The following is a 17,409-nucleotide window of genomic DNA, read 5'->3' on the forward strand; positions in this document are numbered from 1 at the left end:
AAGAAAACACAGGCTGTCAAGTGGACTCCTGTGTCACTTCCACCTAGTAGTTCTCTGATAAAGATTTATAGCCCAGGTTGCCCAGGTCGTTTGGAGCACAGCAGCAGAGGTTCTACAAGCTTTCTTTTCTTTCGTATTGCTTTCTTCCAATTTACGGGCAGATCTCCCGCCTGCCCCCCCACTCTCCCTATTCGTTTTGAAGCTGTGAGTCTCCTGCTATGGGAGATGAGGCTTTAGACTCATTTATCACCATTCCTGTACAGATGACCTGGTTCTCCCAAACTGGCTGACCCAGTACATGGCTGGATGTACATGCAGGAGCCAGGCTCCTGCATGCTCAGCTCCTGGAGCCAGGTGAGCACTCATGCCTTCACATCAGATGCAGCCCTGGCTGGCCTCAGACATCTCCCCTGCCTCCTCTATCCATTAGGCATCCGCTTGCCTGGTTGGAGAGGAAAGCTTTGACTCTGATTTTCCTGGCTTCCTTGTTAATCCTTGAGAAATGCTGCTAACCCAGATCAGAAGAAGTTGGGGGGTCTGGAAATTTCAAGCTGCTATGAGGTTGTGTTTTTATATATATGTACATAGATATATGTTTTTTAAAAGGCTCTCCCTTCCCTTCTCCATGCCTTAGTATAAACTGCTCACTTCATACATGTGGCAGTGGCCCACATGCCACCTTCTACCCTGGGGTCAGCCCAGGTTAGCCCTGTTTGAAGTTCCCCAGAATGGATGCCAGTGGTGGGATGAGCCTCCAAAGCAAGGTGGTTTCTCCCCCCATGTGTAGGGGGATGCAGGTCTGAGGAGAGATGGGAGAGGTCGTGCATGGCACTGGCCCCTACTGGGGTCACTCCAGCACCACATCAAGACAAGGAGCCCTGCTGAAGATGATGGAGCTGCAAACCACAGTGTGCACCTGTGCAAACTGCAGCTCCCACAGCATGTCCTCCCTGTGCTCAGCTTCTCCACCCAGGTTTTCATGTGGCTCCTGGACAAAGGGCCTCTGATGTGATTTGGAGGAGCAATAGGGAGGTGCAGTGGCTGCATCAGTTACACCCTGGTGGTCAGTGGGGGAGTGAGAAATAGTGTGTGGCTGGGATGCTCCTGGTTTGTAAAGGAGTTTGCTCAGTGCTTGAGGTATCGCTGTTGCAGTGAGGCTTTGCACTACCAGTTTGCTGCTATTGCCATCAGCTTACGCCCCAGTGATTTACCCCTTGCAAGTTGTGCAGCTGGATCACGCCCTGCGTGCCAGGCAATTCAAGAAGGGGAAAATGCTGCTGGAGTACGTGGACACGCAACACATCTACCCCTTGGCCCATGCCTTCACTTGCCTTTAAAGGTGGGCAAAGCAAAGCATTCAGACATGGGAGGATGCAAGGTGTGATGGGGTTATCTTCAAAAGGCAGTGACCATCGTCCCAGTGGAAAGGGCAAGCAACCACGAAAGTTAAATTAGGGGTGGGCTAAAACCACAGATGCCCACAATGGGATGCAGAGTTGCTTCTCGTTGCCACCCTCCCAAAACAGGTGGTTGCAGTTCCCTTCAGTCAATTCGAGGCTACTGCTCTAAGGGAGAGCACAGAACCACTTGCTGGTCAGGTGCTCCTACCGTGGCCACACATGACATGGTCTGGTGGGAAGATGTGTGCAGAGCTCTGTGCTGGGAGACCTGCCACATCCCCTCCTTTGCCTGCCTCCACATCACCTGATGGAGCCTGAATTCACCACAGCAGGAACCCACTGTCCCCTGTATACAGTCTTTAGGAAAAACAGATCCCTGATTTCTGAAGGGAGAAGGGGAATCTCTAAGAGCTGCAAATATTTAAAAAGATGAGAACGTTTCAAAAAGCTCTTGAATTTCCCTTCTAGGGGTTCCCAGCAGAAGTACGATGGGGATGGCCAACAGTTCCTGCCCCAGCTCTGGTGGTGGGGTGAAGATGTGGTCCCCTCACCACTCTGGCCTGCGTGACCCTGCACCATGTGTTGAGGGGCAGCTGGCTGGCCCCGCACAATGTTTTTGCCACTCAGAACAAGGGGCAATTTAGTGTCTCCTACAGGAGTTTCTCTAACCCAGTTAAACCCCCCTCCACGTGCCTGTGGCATGCTATAAACTTCGTAACTTGGTGCCTGGAGCCCTGCCTGCTGGCACTGGTGGTGGGAGAGGGCAGGGGCAAGCAGCTGGAGCAGGCTGTTCAGCAAAGAAGGATCAGGGCAGGGGGAAAAGTGTCATTAAGGACAGAGCAATTAACACTGGCTCAGGTAAAGCCCATCAGCGCTGTCAAAACTTGTGTGTCTAAGTCTGGGGTTGTGGTGACATCTCCTCTTCTGGGAGAGCAATCCCATCCAGCCTGATGCCTTCTGGGGATTTGATGCCTCGATATAAAAGATGTGTCTATTGCTGCAAAGGACAGGAGACTAAAAACCTGGTGGGCTCTGCTCCTGCACTTTTTCTTCCTTTCTTTTTCATCATTTTCTTGGCAAGTGGCTTGCACCTGGGCTGTTTCAGCAGCACAGGCTGGTATTGGTCTGCTGGGATATGACAGACCCTCATCAAGAGCAAGATTGACAGAACTGGATGGAGTACAAAGAGGAGCCTCAGGAGTAGGTGGGTGCAGGCCAGCAGGATTTACTGGAGGAGGCTCACTCCATCCAGCAAAGTATGTGGCTACTGGTGGTGGGACAAAGCAGCCCAGGACCCCTAGAGGCAGTGGGGCAAATGGATGGTTTAGGGGCACCACGAGAGGCGAGGAGCAGTGGGGTGGTTAAGTGCAAGGAAAAAGCATTCGGTGCTCCTAAATCAGTGCAATCTCCCCAGCAAGGAGAAAAGGTCCTGGCTGAGCATGGGCTCTCCCTTCTGTGTTTCCCCAGGAAGTTCCTGAAGGTCCAGTGTCTGGAGAGCGGGCAGTGGGAAGAGGGACGCTGCATCCCTGTGGTGTGCGAGCCCCCCCCTCCCGTCTTCGAGGGCATGTACAACTGCACCCAGGGCTTTGAGCTGGACAGCCAGTGTGTCCTCAACTGCGAGCCGCAGGAACAACAGGTGAGTGACTTGGGGAGCAGGCAGAGATCAGCCAAGTGCTGTGCTGCAGAGCACCCAGAAAGAGCAGGGTTCCCTATGTCCTGCTGTGCAGAGGGGCCCTATGGCAGCTTGGCCATCCCTTGTACCATCAAACAGCAGTTGCCCTGCAAACCCAAGGCTTTTCTTGCTGGATACCAGCCACGGCACAGGGTGCACCACCACCTGGGGATGATCTCCTGCTCCCCAGTGACTTCCAAAAACCAGTGGTCCTACGCAAGTCTGCTTCTCTTGAGTGAAAAGGGTATTCACTTTTCACTCAAGAGAAGCAAAAGTAGAGTATTTCCAGTGGGTTTGGGGAGCTGCTGTGAATGTATTCACCTGGGATGATGGGCAACCTTGCTATAGCAGGCTTGCTAACCAAGGGCCTTACCTAGGGATGAAGGCTGCTGCCTGCCAGGCTCTTTCACCCATATTTCTCATCCAACCTGCTGGAATCGTCTTGTCAGAAGTGCAGTTGATTCCCTCTGGTGGGATCCAGCAGCAGCTGGAAGACAATTTGCTTTCTGGTCTATAATGCAAAACACATATACGCTAGACCAGATTGCTGCAATCCAGCTGCCCTGGAGAACTTCCCTCTGGACTTCAGCAGCAGGAGTGGGTGGCCCTTGCACTTTACTCCCCTCAGAGGTGGGCAGTGGCCAGGCAGGGTGAGCCCTGCTACTGCCGGCAGTAAAGCTGGCTGCTCTCCCTCTGTTTTGCAGGTTCCCATCATCTGCACCAAGGAGGGCTTATGGACAGAGGAGTTCAAACTGTGCGAGAGCTTATGGGGCACCTGCCCACCGCCCCCTGAGCTGAATTTCGTGGAATACAAGTGCGAGCAGGGGCATGGCATAGGTGAGGGCTGACAAAAGCTAAACCAAAAACCAAACTTTATGTTGACTCAGCTCTCCCACAGAGCTGATGATCACGGTGACTCTTCTTCTTGTACCAATCCCTGCTAAATCTATGAAAAATATTCTATTTTATTTTCCATCCTCTTTCTAAGCACAGAGGCAGGGTTGGCTTTAGTCTTGTGCATGACCTGGTTGTAATCATGGGCAAGACTCAAAGCTAAAGCTGGCTCCAGTATAAGCGTCTCTCCTTTTCAGAAGGAGCAGGGACTTGTCTCTAGGGTAAACCCAGCCCTTTGCGGTAACTTTCCCAATGCCTAACCCTCCACCCCCCTCAAGGTCTCTCTGCTTGCTACTGCTACTGACATTTGCAGGGTTAATGTGGCAGGTCCTAGATAAAAGTCACACCAGTTGTGTGTAACAGGGCACTTTCACCAGATGAGGGACCACATCATCCATTTCTTTCTCCAGGACTTGGTCTCTTTGTGCTTTCAGGAAAAGCTGCAATGCTCAGTCTGGCATCCCGCTGGACAGGACGCTTCAACAAAGCCCGTATCGCCCTGAAGCAAACACACCACTTGTCTGGGTCTGATCGAAACAGGCTGAGGCGAGTCCCAGGGCAGGGCCCACTAAGGTTCAGCTTTGGACAGACCTGATGTGAGGCTGGAGTTAGGGCTGGGATCCACCTAGTTTTCCAATGTGGTTTTTGCAGGTTTTTTTTCTTCCTGGGTCATAGGAAGGCAGTGGGAATTTAGCATGGTAAAAAACTTTGAAAGAGGCTTCTTAACATTTCAATAAGCATTTCATAGCACCCAGGCCAGACTTATTTTCATGCTGCATCCCATGTCCTGCCATCAGGGCCTGAATCTGTCTGTTGGAGTGTGTTCAATTTTCCCCTCATGTGGGAGAAGGGAACTGGCCACAATTCCTGTAGATTCTTGCATAATTCACGATTTGGAGAAGGAATTGTCATCCCAGGTTGGGAGGAAGAGGTTCTCCTCTATGTCCGCCCCTACTCTCAGTGAGGAGCTTACACATATGGGTTTGGTGTCCTCCTGAAAAACATCATTACCTCGTTCCTGAAGTCCTCAAGGCTTTCTCTCCTCCTGCAGGTGCTGTGTGCATACCCTCCTGTATCATACCTCCCAGCGACCCTGTCATACTGCCCAAGAACATAACTGCTGAGACTATGGATCACCGTCTGGAGCCCACCAGAGTCCAGGTAAACGGGAAGGTGGATTCCTCTCGGAGGGAGTTTGCTGGCAGCATAGAGGGGTGCCCCTCTCCTCTTGGTCTGATGTTTTTTATCTGAAATCTCTGCCTTGGGTGAAGAAGGGTAAGGCTTGAAAAGACAAGCAGCAAAAGTGAGCACTGGGTCTCTTTGCTGGGAGCACTTTGCTGGATCTCTCCAAGGAGCTGCCCAGGCTGCATGTTCTGGAGGTACCTGCTGCTCCGCATAACTAGGTTCCAGTGCCAAGGTCTTCCTCCCTCCCACCACTTCTTTCTTGTCTTCTCTCCCCTGCAGATGCTACTGCACAGCCTCCTGCTCTCCCATAACAAAGTTCAGCATAAGTTATCGGCTCCCAAGCCAGCTTTCAAGGAGTTGCAGGATACCACAATGAATGAAGTTTAATGCAGGAATCCCACTGATTTTTCAGGACATGCTGCATGTCTAAACATGCTAAGCTGCTGTGTACCGGGAGAGCAGAGGCTGCCCCTGGCATGGTGGGAGCCTGGGTCCCCAGTTACCTGGCAGCAGAGATGCAACCCCGGGCAGGCTTCTCCCTGCCAGGGAAGAGGCAGGGCACTGTCAGCTGAAAGGTGTCTCTGGCTGCCAGGACCCGCTGGCTGGCCGATTGCTTCTGCTGCTGAAGCTGGGGAGCCTTTCCTTCCCCATCTCTTACTCATTTTGTAGGCAAACCAGCTCAAATAGCTCAAATAGTTTGGATCCTCACGGCACAAATTTCCCAAAAAGCAGCTCTGCTGGGGTAATATTTCTTAAAATAAAATGAGATGCATAAGGAAGGAGGTGGAACAAAGAAAAGCAAACAATCTTCCCAGGAGCCTGTGCTCCCATCCAGACGCTTTCCCCTCCTCCTGGGAACCCACAGGAGGCCCAGGATAGTGCCTGTGGATACTACTGTATATTGCCTTGAATCAGACCCACAACGAATCGCTGCCGGGGGGTGAGGATGCCTGGGGTGTGTGGGATGGTTAAGCACGAGCCTTGGAAGGAGTCCTTGCCTTTGAGGGATCAGATGGCTTGGCCTGTCAAGGCAGTGGCGTTCAGCTTCCTTTCACCACGGCTGCGGGCTTTCGTGCAAGGGAGGCATTTTGCAGAGAGGAGGAGGAGGGAAAGGAGGTGTTATTTTAAGAAGCAGTGCTCCCCCGTGCCAGGAGCCCTCTCCCTGCACCGTCTTGTTTTCCTCTCTGCCCTGGCTCCTGCCTCTGCTCCCTGCTTAGCTCCTCCAAGCCTCCAAAAACTTGCTATTCCAGGGAGCTGCCAAGCTTCCAAGGTGATGGAGAGGATGGGGCGAACCACACAGAGAGCTGCAGAGGCCACTCGTGGAGGGCATGGTCCTGTTCTGTTTTCAGCTCTGATTCATTGCATCCTGCAGCTGAGCAGGTTTGTCCCTCTGCCCTTATTTCCCAGCCTGGAATATGAGTATACTAATATGAGCATGCTAAAATGCCATTCAAGTTGCACAACAACCACATATGAAACAACACCCCAGTAGGTTTAGGTTGCAAACATTCTCTGGACTGAGCAGGAATTGGCTAGCTCAGCCAGCAACCTCAGCCTCTGCCCCATCTGACAGCAGCTCCCTCCAGGTCTGCCTTCCCTACGCTGGCTGAGGGTGGCCAGGACCTCATCCTGTACCAGCCCTATCACTGTCTCAACTGAACATGCAGCAGAAAGATCTGCAGCAGGTCTCCATAGGCAGAGCTGCCCTATCCCCAAATGTTGTTCCAGCCAGGGATGCTGGAGCCATTCTGCCTGCTGCTGCACATTTCAAATGGGAGGCTAGGAGAAAACACGTGCCCCTCTGTCCAACTCCTGTGCTGTGAAGGGCATCCTAGGACACTTTCACAGGCTAGCTGTTGTTTTATGGGGCCTCAGATTTCAAAGTCTGCCTGAGCTTTAACAAGGAGGAAATTGCATGTGCGGTGGGGCTTTTCTTCCCCCTGTATAATGAGTGCTCCCCACAAACCCCTGCTCAATGAGCAGGATGGTGAATTCCAGCGCAATGAAACCGAGCCCTTCACATCTTGCCTTTGTGTCCATTTGGCTGCAACAGCTGAGTTCATGTCTCGTAAATACCAGCAATAACCTCAGCCCCACAAGTGAACGTGAGTCTGGTGTATCTGCTTTAGGCCAGGTCCGGGGAGGTGAGTCCTCCTGGGACCTGGTCTCAGAGCCTGAGCAGGGATCAGTGAGCAAATTGATGCAGGCGCTGAGTGATGACTAGCTGAGCCTGCATCCCATATGACTGAGAAGCTGATGAATCCAGCATCATGCAAAGGGGTGATGGCAGACACCAACCTGCAATGACCCTGGGAGGCTTCCTCCAAGCGGCAGCTCCTGGCCAAGTCAGCCACCGTGAGCTAGCCAAGCTCACTTCTCTGGTGGTCCCCACCACCTCTCTTTGTCCTCTTCCAGTTGTGTATCTATATACATCTACATATACCCACACATGTCTGTCTAATGTCTGCCTTTAACAATGTATCCTGGTTTGTGGGCAAACAAAACAGGCTTCAAAGGGTTTCCCTGCTGGGCAGAAGTGCAGGGAGAGGGTCCTGGAGGTGCCACTGCTGTTCTGCACCACAATGAGCAATGCAGTGTTGTGAGAAACCCTCTACCTCTAGAAAGCATTGGTGGCTGTTGGTCTTCCTCTGCCCCCTCGCCTAATTGCTCTTTTCTCCTTCCCTCCTCAGCATATTGTGTGCACGGGAAGGCTGCGGTGGTATCCAGACCCTTCTGTCATTCACTGCATCCAGTCTTGTGAGGTAAGTCCCCCCTGCCCGCAGCATGAGCTGCCTGCTCCTTGCAGGAGAGTTCCTGGCAATGAAGACATGCTCCAGCACAAAACCGGGTGGTGTTGACTTCATATTTGCTCCATATGAGCTGGGCCAGGGCTTGCTGGCTGTCCAGAGAGGCCAGAGCAAGCATCTCTGGGCATGGTCTCCTGCAGCCAGGGCGATGCTGGGGAATGAAAGCTGCAGAATAACCTATTTCCTTCTTAGCCCGCTTCTTCTTGGCCAGGCTGGGAAGAATGTTCTAGCAAAAGGATTTCACTGGCAAGGGGTATCCCCAAAAACCTTGTGCTGACTCCAAGCCTGAATATTTCCTTAACCAGAACCGCAGTTCTAGAGTAATGCAGATCCAGAAAAGCCCTGTGTGACTCACGCGTCCAACCAAAACAACTAGGATTTCCAGCCTTGTACATGCAAAACAAACTGCTCCTGAAGAATCTGCAGACAAAGAATTCCTTGCAGAAATTGGTTAGCCACTCATTTTGCTTTGAATAATGACCAGGCAGGAGAAAATCATAGGCAGCCTGGAGTCAGTTCACAAAGGAAATTAAAAATAGGGAGTCTTTGTCAAGCACTACTTGTTATTATGATTGAGAATAAAAGGGAAAAGGGAGGGTATTTTGGAATGCTCTCTGCTGAAAATTTGGGATTTTTACCAAAAAGGAAAATGTAAATGAAGTTTGCACACTAAAAATAGCTTTGGGTTTTGCTGATAATTTTTTAAATGGGCTCATTTTAATGCAAATGATCGCTTTTGCTCACTGATTCTGCATAGCTCAGCTCTTTGTCAACTGAAGTGTGGGAGAAAGTGCGATGTTGCAGGGAGCACGTCCCCAGGAAGGAAATGTTATGATCAGCAGAAGGTGCAGCAGTTAGTTCCCAGACTCAATGGCTGTGTTGTGTGTGTCTACACATGCTTGCAGGCATGGGCTGCAAGCATAGGGGAATGAGATACTGTGTGCTAGTGAGGCGTTTGGTAGCAGAGAGCTTAGCAATGAATCCTGTGGCATTTGGGGAGCTCCAGGTCTATCTAAACCCCATCTTTTAGCTCAGCTCTGGGGCAACATGTTTGAAGAAGGATGGGCTTACATGAAAAAGAAGTCCAGGTGGTTGTGGTGATCCTCTCTGTGTTGTCCTACTAGCAAGGAAGTAACTGCTCTTTGTGCTCTCTGGGTCCCTCCGAAATAGAAATGGATGGGGTATGAGGTGCTCCATCTTCCCTTCCAGTGCAGCTCACGTGACAGAAAGCAGACACAGGCATGAGGATGCTCCTTTAGTCTCAGGTACACCAGCCTTTCCTCCTCGTGTACCTCACCTTGGGTCTGTGTCTTCAGCAAGAGATCCCATAGGGGATGGTGAAAACTGCCAGCTTACCTGTGTGTGTGTGTGTGAGAGAGAGAGATAGGGACCAACTACCTGAAGTCCCAGCATCTCATAGGAACAGTCACTATCTTCTCATTGGCCACCCAAACATGCTTATGGCCAACATGACCTCTTTCTGCTCCTGGATGCTTGTCATCCCCTTTTACTCTTAGAAAGCAATCCTAGACAGCAGTCTTGGACGAAAGGAGGTTAAGCAAGCAAAAATCTTGCAATGTCCTACCAGAAGATGGAGAATCCATGCTCTTCATCAAGTCTTGTAGACTTTTTAATGTGTTTTCTGCTTTCAGTTAATCTTTCATCAGCAATGACTAAGCAGTACATACTCTTCTAGCTGAGGTCTCAACAAAGCCCTGCACGAAGTTTCCTTGTACTGGAGATGTCTCTTTTGATAGGACCCAGGACTATATCTGTTATTTCTGCAGTTGCATCAGTCTGGCAGCTCAGGGATATCCTGAGGTCAGCGAGTACACCCAGATCAGATCTTCCTCTACCTCCTTTGTTTCCAACTGATGAGGTCCAAGCTAACAGCAGATGTTTTACCATAAGTACAAGAGCTTGCCCTTCAATTTTATACAAGTGAATGTCATCCTGTTTCTCTCTCTAGTCCTTCAGGTCATCTAACTATTTGTCAGATATCCTTATCTTCTCTGTGGAACAATGCCTTCTTCCTCATTAGCAGTTTCGTCAGTGCAGGCCTATTTTTAAGGTCACAGTCACTCACTGTAATGCTAATGAAGATTCATCCTCGGATAGTTTCTTTCACCCTCATGCTCTCCTTTTTGATACATCTCACAGCTGCCTCTTCCCTGTTCTCCTCCTCCTCACTTCTCACATATGTGTCTTTGATTATTCATTTCATTGGGTTTTATTCTATGATGCTGCAGATTGTTCAGGTTGGATTGATAAGGCAAGTCATCCTAGTTAACCTTTTTTCACATGTGTTTTATAGTGGTCATTGTTTTGCCATAAAGAGTAAGTCTTACCAAACGTGTCTCATTCAAAGTACTTCTCTGGGAGCTGCTGCTCGGCACTGGGAAGAAGGGAGGTGTTACCAGTGTTCCGTCCACCCTCTCTGTCCATGTTGACCACAGAAAATGTCCTGAATGTTGTTTTCACCTCATCTTTCTGGCTTCCATCCTCGTTCTTATTCCTCTCCTGCCCCCATTCTTGTGATAAAAAGCACTGCAGTTCTCAGAGGCTGTTTAACTTGGGACCCAATCTCTTGCAGGATGTGGGGACATCAGGCAGCGAGATTTGGGTAGAGATGGAATATAACCTGTAACCTGTCCTTGCTGCATGGTGCCCTCCGCCATCTCCTTTTCCTATTCTTCCCTTCATTTACCTGCACAAACAATGTTCTGCCCCTGCAGAACATGCTCCTGCTGGGTCTGATGTGGTTCAGCTTGACTTGCCATGTCCATGGGACATTTTAGTCCCACATTCCTCCTCATTTCACAGTAATCCCTCACTGGAGGCACCTCTTTTAGGAGCCCAGCCTCTCCTCTCTACTGGACAGTAAAGTGCTGTTCTAGTAGACTGCCCAGGTCACCTCAGGCAGTCACTCCTTGGAGATGCCATTGCCTCTCTGTTGACTGCCAAGAGTGTGTTGGATGAGGAAGCTTTCTCGTGTGGATGCTTCAGTTGGGGGACAACCCTATATAAGAGAAATCCAGGCCACCTGTCTGCTCGTACTGTCTCTCCCTGGTGGAGTCACCTCAGGCTGGAGCATGGGAGCATTAGCTAAGACCCAGCCCCAGCTGGAGCCCTGCCTCATGCTGGAAAGTTCAGGTCACCACACTATGGCATTAGAGTGATTCTCACTCATCTTTGTTGTATGCTGCCAACAGATCAGCCTGCCTGCTCATCCCTTGCTCCTCTCCCCCCTCCCTTCTCTTTCCATTAATCTGGTCATCCATCTGCCTCCTGGTCTCCCACTGTGCCCTGCCAAGTTCCCCATCGGCAGAGCAGGGAGGCACGTAGTTCAGCAAGGGACCCTTCCAGGAGCCCATCAGGAATATGAGTTAGTGCGGAGCGCGCTTTGCCTCTCAAGGGCCAGCGGAACATCTCATCCCTGCCATCAGTAGAAAAACAGATGGCAGCACCACAGTAAGGAGCTTGGGGCTCGGTGGAGAGGGGAAGAGAGAAACCCCCCCTCCCTGGCTTGGTTTGGGAGGAGGTACTCATGGTCCTGGCGTTCTCATCTGCTGTGTGTGCTCGGGAGGCGTTTGCAAGATCTGGGGCAGGTTCTCTTAAGCCATCCCAAGGTGACCACCTCTCAGCTATCCTCCTCCTGTGCTCAAGAGCAAGTAAGGCTGTTGACTTCAAAAGAGGAGAGGGCATGTACAGAGATCCAGGTTGCTCCCTTGGGCTAATCCCACTATGTTCCAAAATAGTCTATGCATGAGCGTGGCTGCTATAACACATCTCTTAGATTGTGCAACTCACTAGCTCTGCATCCCTCTATCTCCCACCACAGGGGCTCCTGTGGTTCACATTGTGGCTGTGGTTTAGGTGGAAAAGTTCATGCATGTTATCATCAGTTTTAGTGTTACAGGATGGAGTAACTACCACTCTTCTGTTCAAATACACTCAGAGGAAGCAGGCTGCTCTTGCAGTGGTCAGGGTGAATGTGGGCAGGCTTTGCTGGGCAGCACATACATTTTGCAACATGATGACCTCACCCCCACCTCTAGCTCTGTTTCATTATTGTGTGCATATACAAAGGGTTTATTGCAAGGGATTTAAGGCAGTATGCTTTGGACAGACCAGCGGGAGGCAGAACTTCATACTGGTGTGGCTGGAGCTGGACAAGAGCTACTATAGCTGTGGTCTGCCTCCAAGTATAGCAATTTCCTTCCTGATGTGACTCAGTGCCTTCTTTGGTTGAGGTTTGCTTTGCTGTGCTTTGCTCTGAACAGCCCTGCGTGTGTGCTGGGGGAACATGCAGAGACTTTGGCTTGAGGTCTCATTCTCATGTCCTCGGTGAGGATGGGCCATACGAGAAAGATGTCGTGAACATGAACTGCTGGGAATTTCTCAGGTCTTCCCCACATGAGGACAAGGTCTCGCTGCCCTTGTGTGTGCTGCTGGTCATGTTATCACAATCGTAAAACACTAATCTGTTCCCTGTTTTGTGGGTTTCCTGAGGTTTTCCATTTACAATGGAAATGATGAGATAGGGATTGAAGTGTGTTTGTGGTTGCAAGTCATTCTGGAGTCTCGCAATCCAATAGGTAGACAAGGACCCTAATGGGTCCTTGGCTCTTCCCACCAGCATACACAAAGCATTCGCTTGGCTCATGTCCAGCATTTGTCAGCCAGAATTAACCCCTTCAAAGGCACATGCAATAGGGGACATGGGAAGTCTCATCTAAATTCAGGGTCCTTCTGTGCTATAATGTGACAGGAGACAGGGTGCAACTCACTCCCTGGGCAAACCACTGTATCTGGGGTCCAGCTGCAGGCAGCTGCCTCTGCTGCTCACCATTAATGGGGCTAGGGCCCCTTGATTGTCCCTCTTCCCAGACCTAGGGAGGCTTTTGTACCATGATAAAGCTCAGCACAGGAAACCAGGCAGAAACATGGTGGGATGCTCCACTCTGGGAAAGAGATATTCTGTTCTCCTGGAGCTTAAGGCAATAGGGACTACAGGCACCCCAGCTTCTACAAGGAGGCTCTCTAGAGCAGCTAGGTATTACAGCATGGCCAGAATTCATTCACTCTCTCGTGATGCTCACATCATCACTTTCTCATCTCTTGTCCCTGTGAGAGCATTCCATGACATCTTTACCCATCTTGCACTCTTCCTCTGTCTGCTGTCTGGCTTTGAAAATGCAGAGAGGATCCTACTAGATGTGACTGCTGCTCTTGCAAGCAGGCAAGAGGCAGACTGCATGACTGCTATTCCTTCGAGAGTCTCACCAAAGACAAAGTTTAAAAACCATGTGATTCAGGGAACCAAACAGGACTTGGTGAGTTGCCCTAGATTCTGGTACATTCCAATTTTGGGTAGTACATGTTGGCCTACACATCTCAAGAGGATGCAGCACAGTTGGAAAAAGCAATCAAAATTATCACTTGCCCTTGAAGGAGACCCTAAACCACCTGGGGCTCTTCAGTTTGCAGGGCAGAAGATGGCTGGAGTGGCCAAGTAACAAAGGTGCTAGGTAAGGTGGACACAGAACTTAAGGGGAGCACTTACTGAGACTGGCAAGGGGTTTGTTTCAGACAAGTGAAGTGCTTTGGACGCAGTAAGTACTGTGCACTGTCTGCCACATGAGGCTGCAGGGGTGAGCAGTAGTTTTAAGTTCAGAAAGGGATTAAACAAATTAGTGGACATCAGGGCCACAAACAAATACCAAAAGGACCAGGCAGGGCTATACCTTCCACCATGCTTAATGCAGCAAGTACAGATGGTGGGGGAGTACGAGGAGCATGGGCTGCAGGTGGTTGCTTCTGGATCAGACCTGGCCCCTGACTGGTGAAGGCAAAGCCCTTCATGGTGGGAAGGTAGAAGGCAAGATGGGGAGCTCTGTACATACCTACTGAGAACATTTTCATGCTGCTCTTGGCATGAGCAGCATGAGCTGCTTAGCTTGGGATGTAGCCTTCCAGAGGATGAGCACAAATAAATCTATTTCTCTTCCAGAAATCTCAGTTGAGGCATACTTTTCCTAAACTGTGAGAAGATCTTTGTCCCCTGAACATATGTAGAGTGTGATTATAGAAACTTGATTTTCTTAAGAGGGAACTAGAATGATCACATACCAGCATGGTGCAAGGACAGGGGACAGATGCAGCTCTCCTACCTGCAGGGACAGGCTTAAAGAGCCCTGAAAGATGGGGCCCTTTGGCATGAGTAGCATCCAGGCACATCAACAGTGGTGGTGGAGGCCCAAAAAGGTGGAAGAAGCCTCAGCTCCCCCAAACCTCATTGTGCAGTCTGGCCTGCACTTGGGATGCCCTGACCTATGGCTGCTTCTCTGCTCTCTTCAGTTCAGGTGCCATCCCTCCATCCCTGTCCATGTCCCGCTTTCCCCTCTCCTGGCAGTCTCAGACATGCAGCTGGTGACACAGAGGGAGTGTCAAGCCACTGAAAGCTGAAATAAAAACCTATGAGTTGCTTCTGATAATAAACAAACATCCCTAAACATAGCCCAGCCAACTGCTCTTCCAACACGAATATTCATTCCCTTTCAGCTCCTTCATCCCTTGTACATTGTTTTTCTTTCTGTTTAAGATCTGTAACAAGAACTTGGCAGAAACCAGATACAAGTGGGTCAGGAGGCCCTTGTGGTTTTCAGGGCTTGTTTTCCATAACCCGTTCTATCCTGCAACATATTTTGCACAAATGGCTTGGCAGGAGATCTAATCTATGCAGCAGGCGAGCTGCTGAGGGCAGGATTGCAGGCTGGTGCTTATGGCATGGGAAGTCCTGGCTTCTCTCATGCATGTAGCAGCATCCCTGTGAACGGTAAGCACTGGGGACCCATCTCTAGGAATCACCATGCTTGCCAGGAGCACTATCGACACATGACAACTTCCTCTGCTCCCCGTCACTTGTTCTTTCCTGCTTCTTTTTCTCTTCTCCTGTTAACACTGAGATCAGGGTGTAAAAAGGATGAGGCTAAGGATCCCACTGTGAATAAATCATGGACACGGATGCTTCTATAGGAGCAAAGACCTGCTCTGCTGTTGTATTCGTCCATGCCAGCTTTCCATCCCTTTCTTCAATTTTGCTTCCATGGACTGTGGCAAAGCCCTTCACAGATCATTTTCTGCTGTGACATGGGGTCCCTGAGGAGCAAGGCACAGAGCAGGACAGGGATAAAGAGATGCATCCTCATTCAGTAGCTCTAAGTGCCACATACTTCTGCAGCAGAAGTGTGTCCAAGCCAAATCTTGGCTTGGGACACAGGAGCACTTTCAGACCAGGAAGGCAAGGACCTGCTCTCCCAGTATGGTCATCTACAGCAGCATTCAGGCTAGAGACCAAGCAGGAATCTAACCTCTGCGCTCTCCATCCCCCTTCAGACAGTGATCCTGTCCAAACTCAATCCAGACTGATTCAAACAGGGACCAGATGTTTGCAGGAAACCCATGTCCAAGGAACTCCCTTTGTCCAAGGAACACCTAGAGCTGCATACCAAGACTGCTGGGAGCTGGGCTGTTGCTTGCCTTGGGCATGGCAGTACAAGTGGTGGCACACAGGCTGAAACCAGACGGCAGGATGCTGCTTTCCTGTCCATCACCTCTTCCTTGAAGCATTCCTTTGAGTATATGGAATACTTTCTCAAGCAGCAAGCCTCAGTTTTCTTAGTGAGGCCTGGGGAGGAGGATGTTGGAGCTGGAGCAGATGTTCCTGAAGACCTGAGATGTGATGAAAGCAGTGTGCATGCTGAGCTGACAAGCAAGTGGCTCAGGGATACCAGCAAGCTCATAAACAGTTGGCGTTTCTCGATTTTGCTTTCTGGCTGTGTCTGAGGTGACAGGGTAGGTCCATGATGTCTCCAGACAAGCCATCCTGCAGGCATGTGGCTCCAAGGGGCAGATGCTATGGTTCAGAAGGAGCAGAGGGACAGTTCAGGGGACTGAAACTGGGAGACACAGAAATGGTGGATGAAGCCTGAAGTCTGTAGTAATTTCTTGCTCTTTTTCCTTCTTCAGGCCACTTTGTCCCTGATGTCTCTTCCCAAATTTCTGGAGCTCCTCTGAGCGATGCTCACCCTGCCTCCCTCACTGCAATAGGCCAGGTAGAGCTTGCTGGCTGCTCTGAATGGCTCAGGCAGTGAGGCATCCCAAAAAGCTTTTTGAGCAGAAGCCAGCCCTGTCCCCTCTCCATCTCTCTTTGTGTTTTTCAGAGCTGATTTCCTCCTTGCCTGCTGGAAAGCCTCAGGAAGGAGAGAGGGAAAGTGAATGTGCTTGGGGTGTCGGGGGGGCAGGAATAAAAATAATGAAATAAAAGACACACTGCAATGGAGAGAGGGCCAAGAAAAATATTTAATCCAAACAATGAACATTGTCATTTCCTCCCACAGTCTGCATTCCCAGTCAACTTCCCTGGGCAAGCAGGGGGAGCCAAGAATGGCCGGGCTCTCTGCCTCACCAGCGTGAGTGTGTGTGTGTGCAAGGAAAGAGATGTGTCCTGCGGACACTGTGCTATAGCATCGCTTTAACTAGCTCCTGCCACGCCTGTGGCTGAAGGGACTGACACCAGCCCCAGTTTTCTTTAGGGAGACAGTGGTTTGGAACAATGTTGGAGGTATGTGCACAGGGATGGGAGGGGGAATTTCCAGGGACTGGGGTGGTGGATGCATAGGGGCTTTAAGTGAACCAGACTTCTGACAAGGCTTTAGGTACTCTTCAAGTCTTCCTGGGGACCTCCCAGAGCTTTCTGAAATACCTTGGCTAGTGGCTGAGGTGGGAAGGAAGAAAAGGCATCTGGCAGGGAGAAGCTGCTCTCTGCCCATCCCTGTCCAAGGGCTGCTGCAGCCTCTCTGTGCTTTCCTTTCCCCACACACCCTTGCCTGCTCTCCCCTGCCACATGCAATGGCTTGCTTCTGGGATGTGGCTTCTCTTGCATGTCTTAGACCCCTGAAACTGCAGCGGTCTCCAGCCTTGGGCCAACTCAAGGGTCAGGTCCCATGATTCAGTGAGCCCTGGACTGGACTGACATCCCTCTGCCACCAATGGGCTGAGGTTTCCAGCTGTGCTAGGTGAGAGCCTGGCACTGGCTACTGCTACTTCCTCATTTCTGGTGCTGAACACACACTGATGCCTTTGGGGGCTTGCTTTTGAAAACCTTGCAAGGCTCCTGGAAGATCACGTGCACAGTGAAGGGGAGACATTTCTCCAGCAGAGGTTTATTGCCCAGCCCTGTTCCTGTCTCCCCTGCCATGCCATCTCCTTCCTATCTCCTGCAGCGGATATTTCAACCACTAATGGCTCATCCATCGCAAGAGCGGGATTAACAGCAGTGTAGCTGATGCACAAGGCGTGCATCCGGCAGCAGTGGCAGCTTTTCCAGGGCTGGTCCCTGAAAGTCTCCCTGCCAAAATGGTGGTTCCGCTGTTCTTCTGGAACTGCT

General features: G+C 50.6%; 1 protein-coding gene across 1 annotated transcript in view; it reads left to right on the forward strand.

The window, feature by feature from the left end:
- PAPPA2 (pappalysin 2) overlaps positions 1-17,409 on the forward strand; it is a 95,542-nt gene that overhangs the window by 71,019 nt on the left and 7,114 nt on the right. The window contains exons 18-21 of the mRNA XM_030496228.1: positions 2,868-3,036; positions 3,777-3,909; positions 5,018-5,127; positions 7,842-7,913. Of these exons, the coding sequence (XP_030352088.1) occupies positions 2,868-3,036; positions 3,777-3,909; positions 5,018-5,127; positions 7,842-7,913 (484 nt within the window). The remainder of the gene's footprint in view (positions 1-2,867; positions 3,037-3,776; positions 3,910-5,017; positions 5,128-7,841; positions 7,914-17,409) is intronic.

Source organism: Strigops habroptila, chromosome 8 (genome assembly GCF_004027225.2).
Source record: "Strigops habroptila isolate Jane chromosome 8, bStrHab1.2.pri, whole genome shotgun sequence".
In the NCBI taxonomy this organism is placed as follows: Eukaryota; Metazoa; Chordata; class Aves; order Psittaciformes; family Psittacidae; genus Strigops; species Strigops habroptila.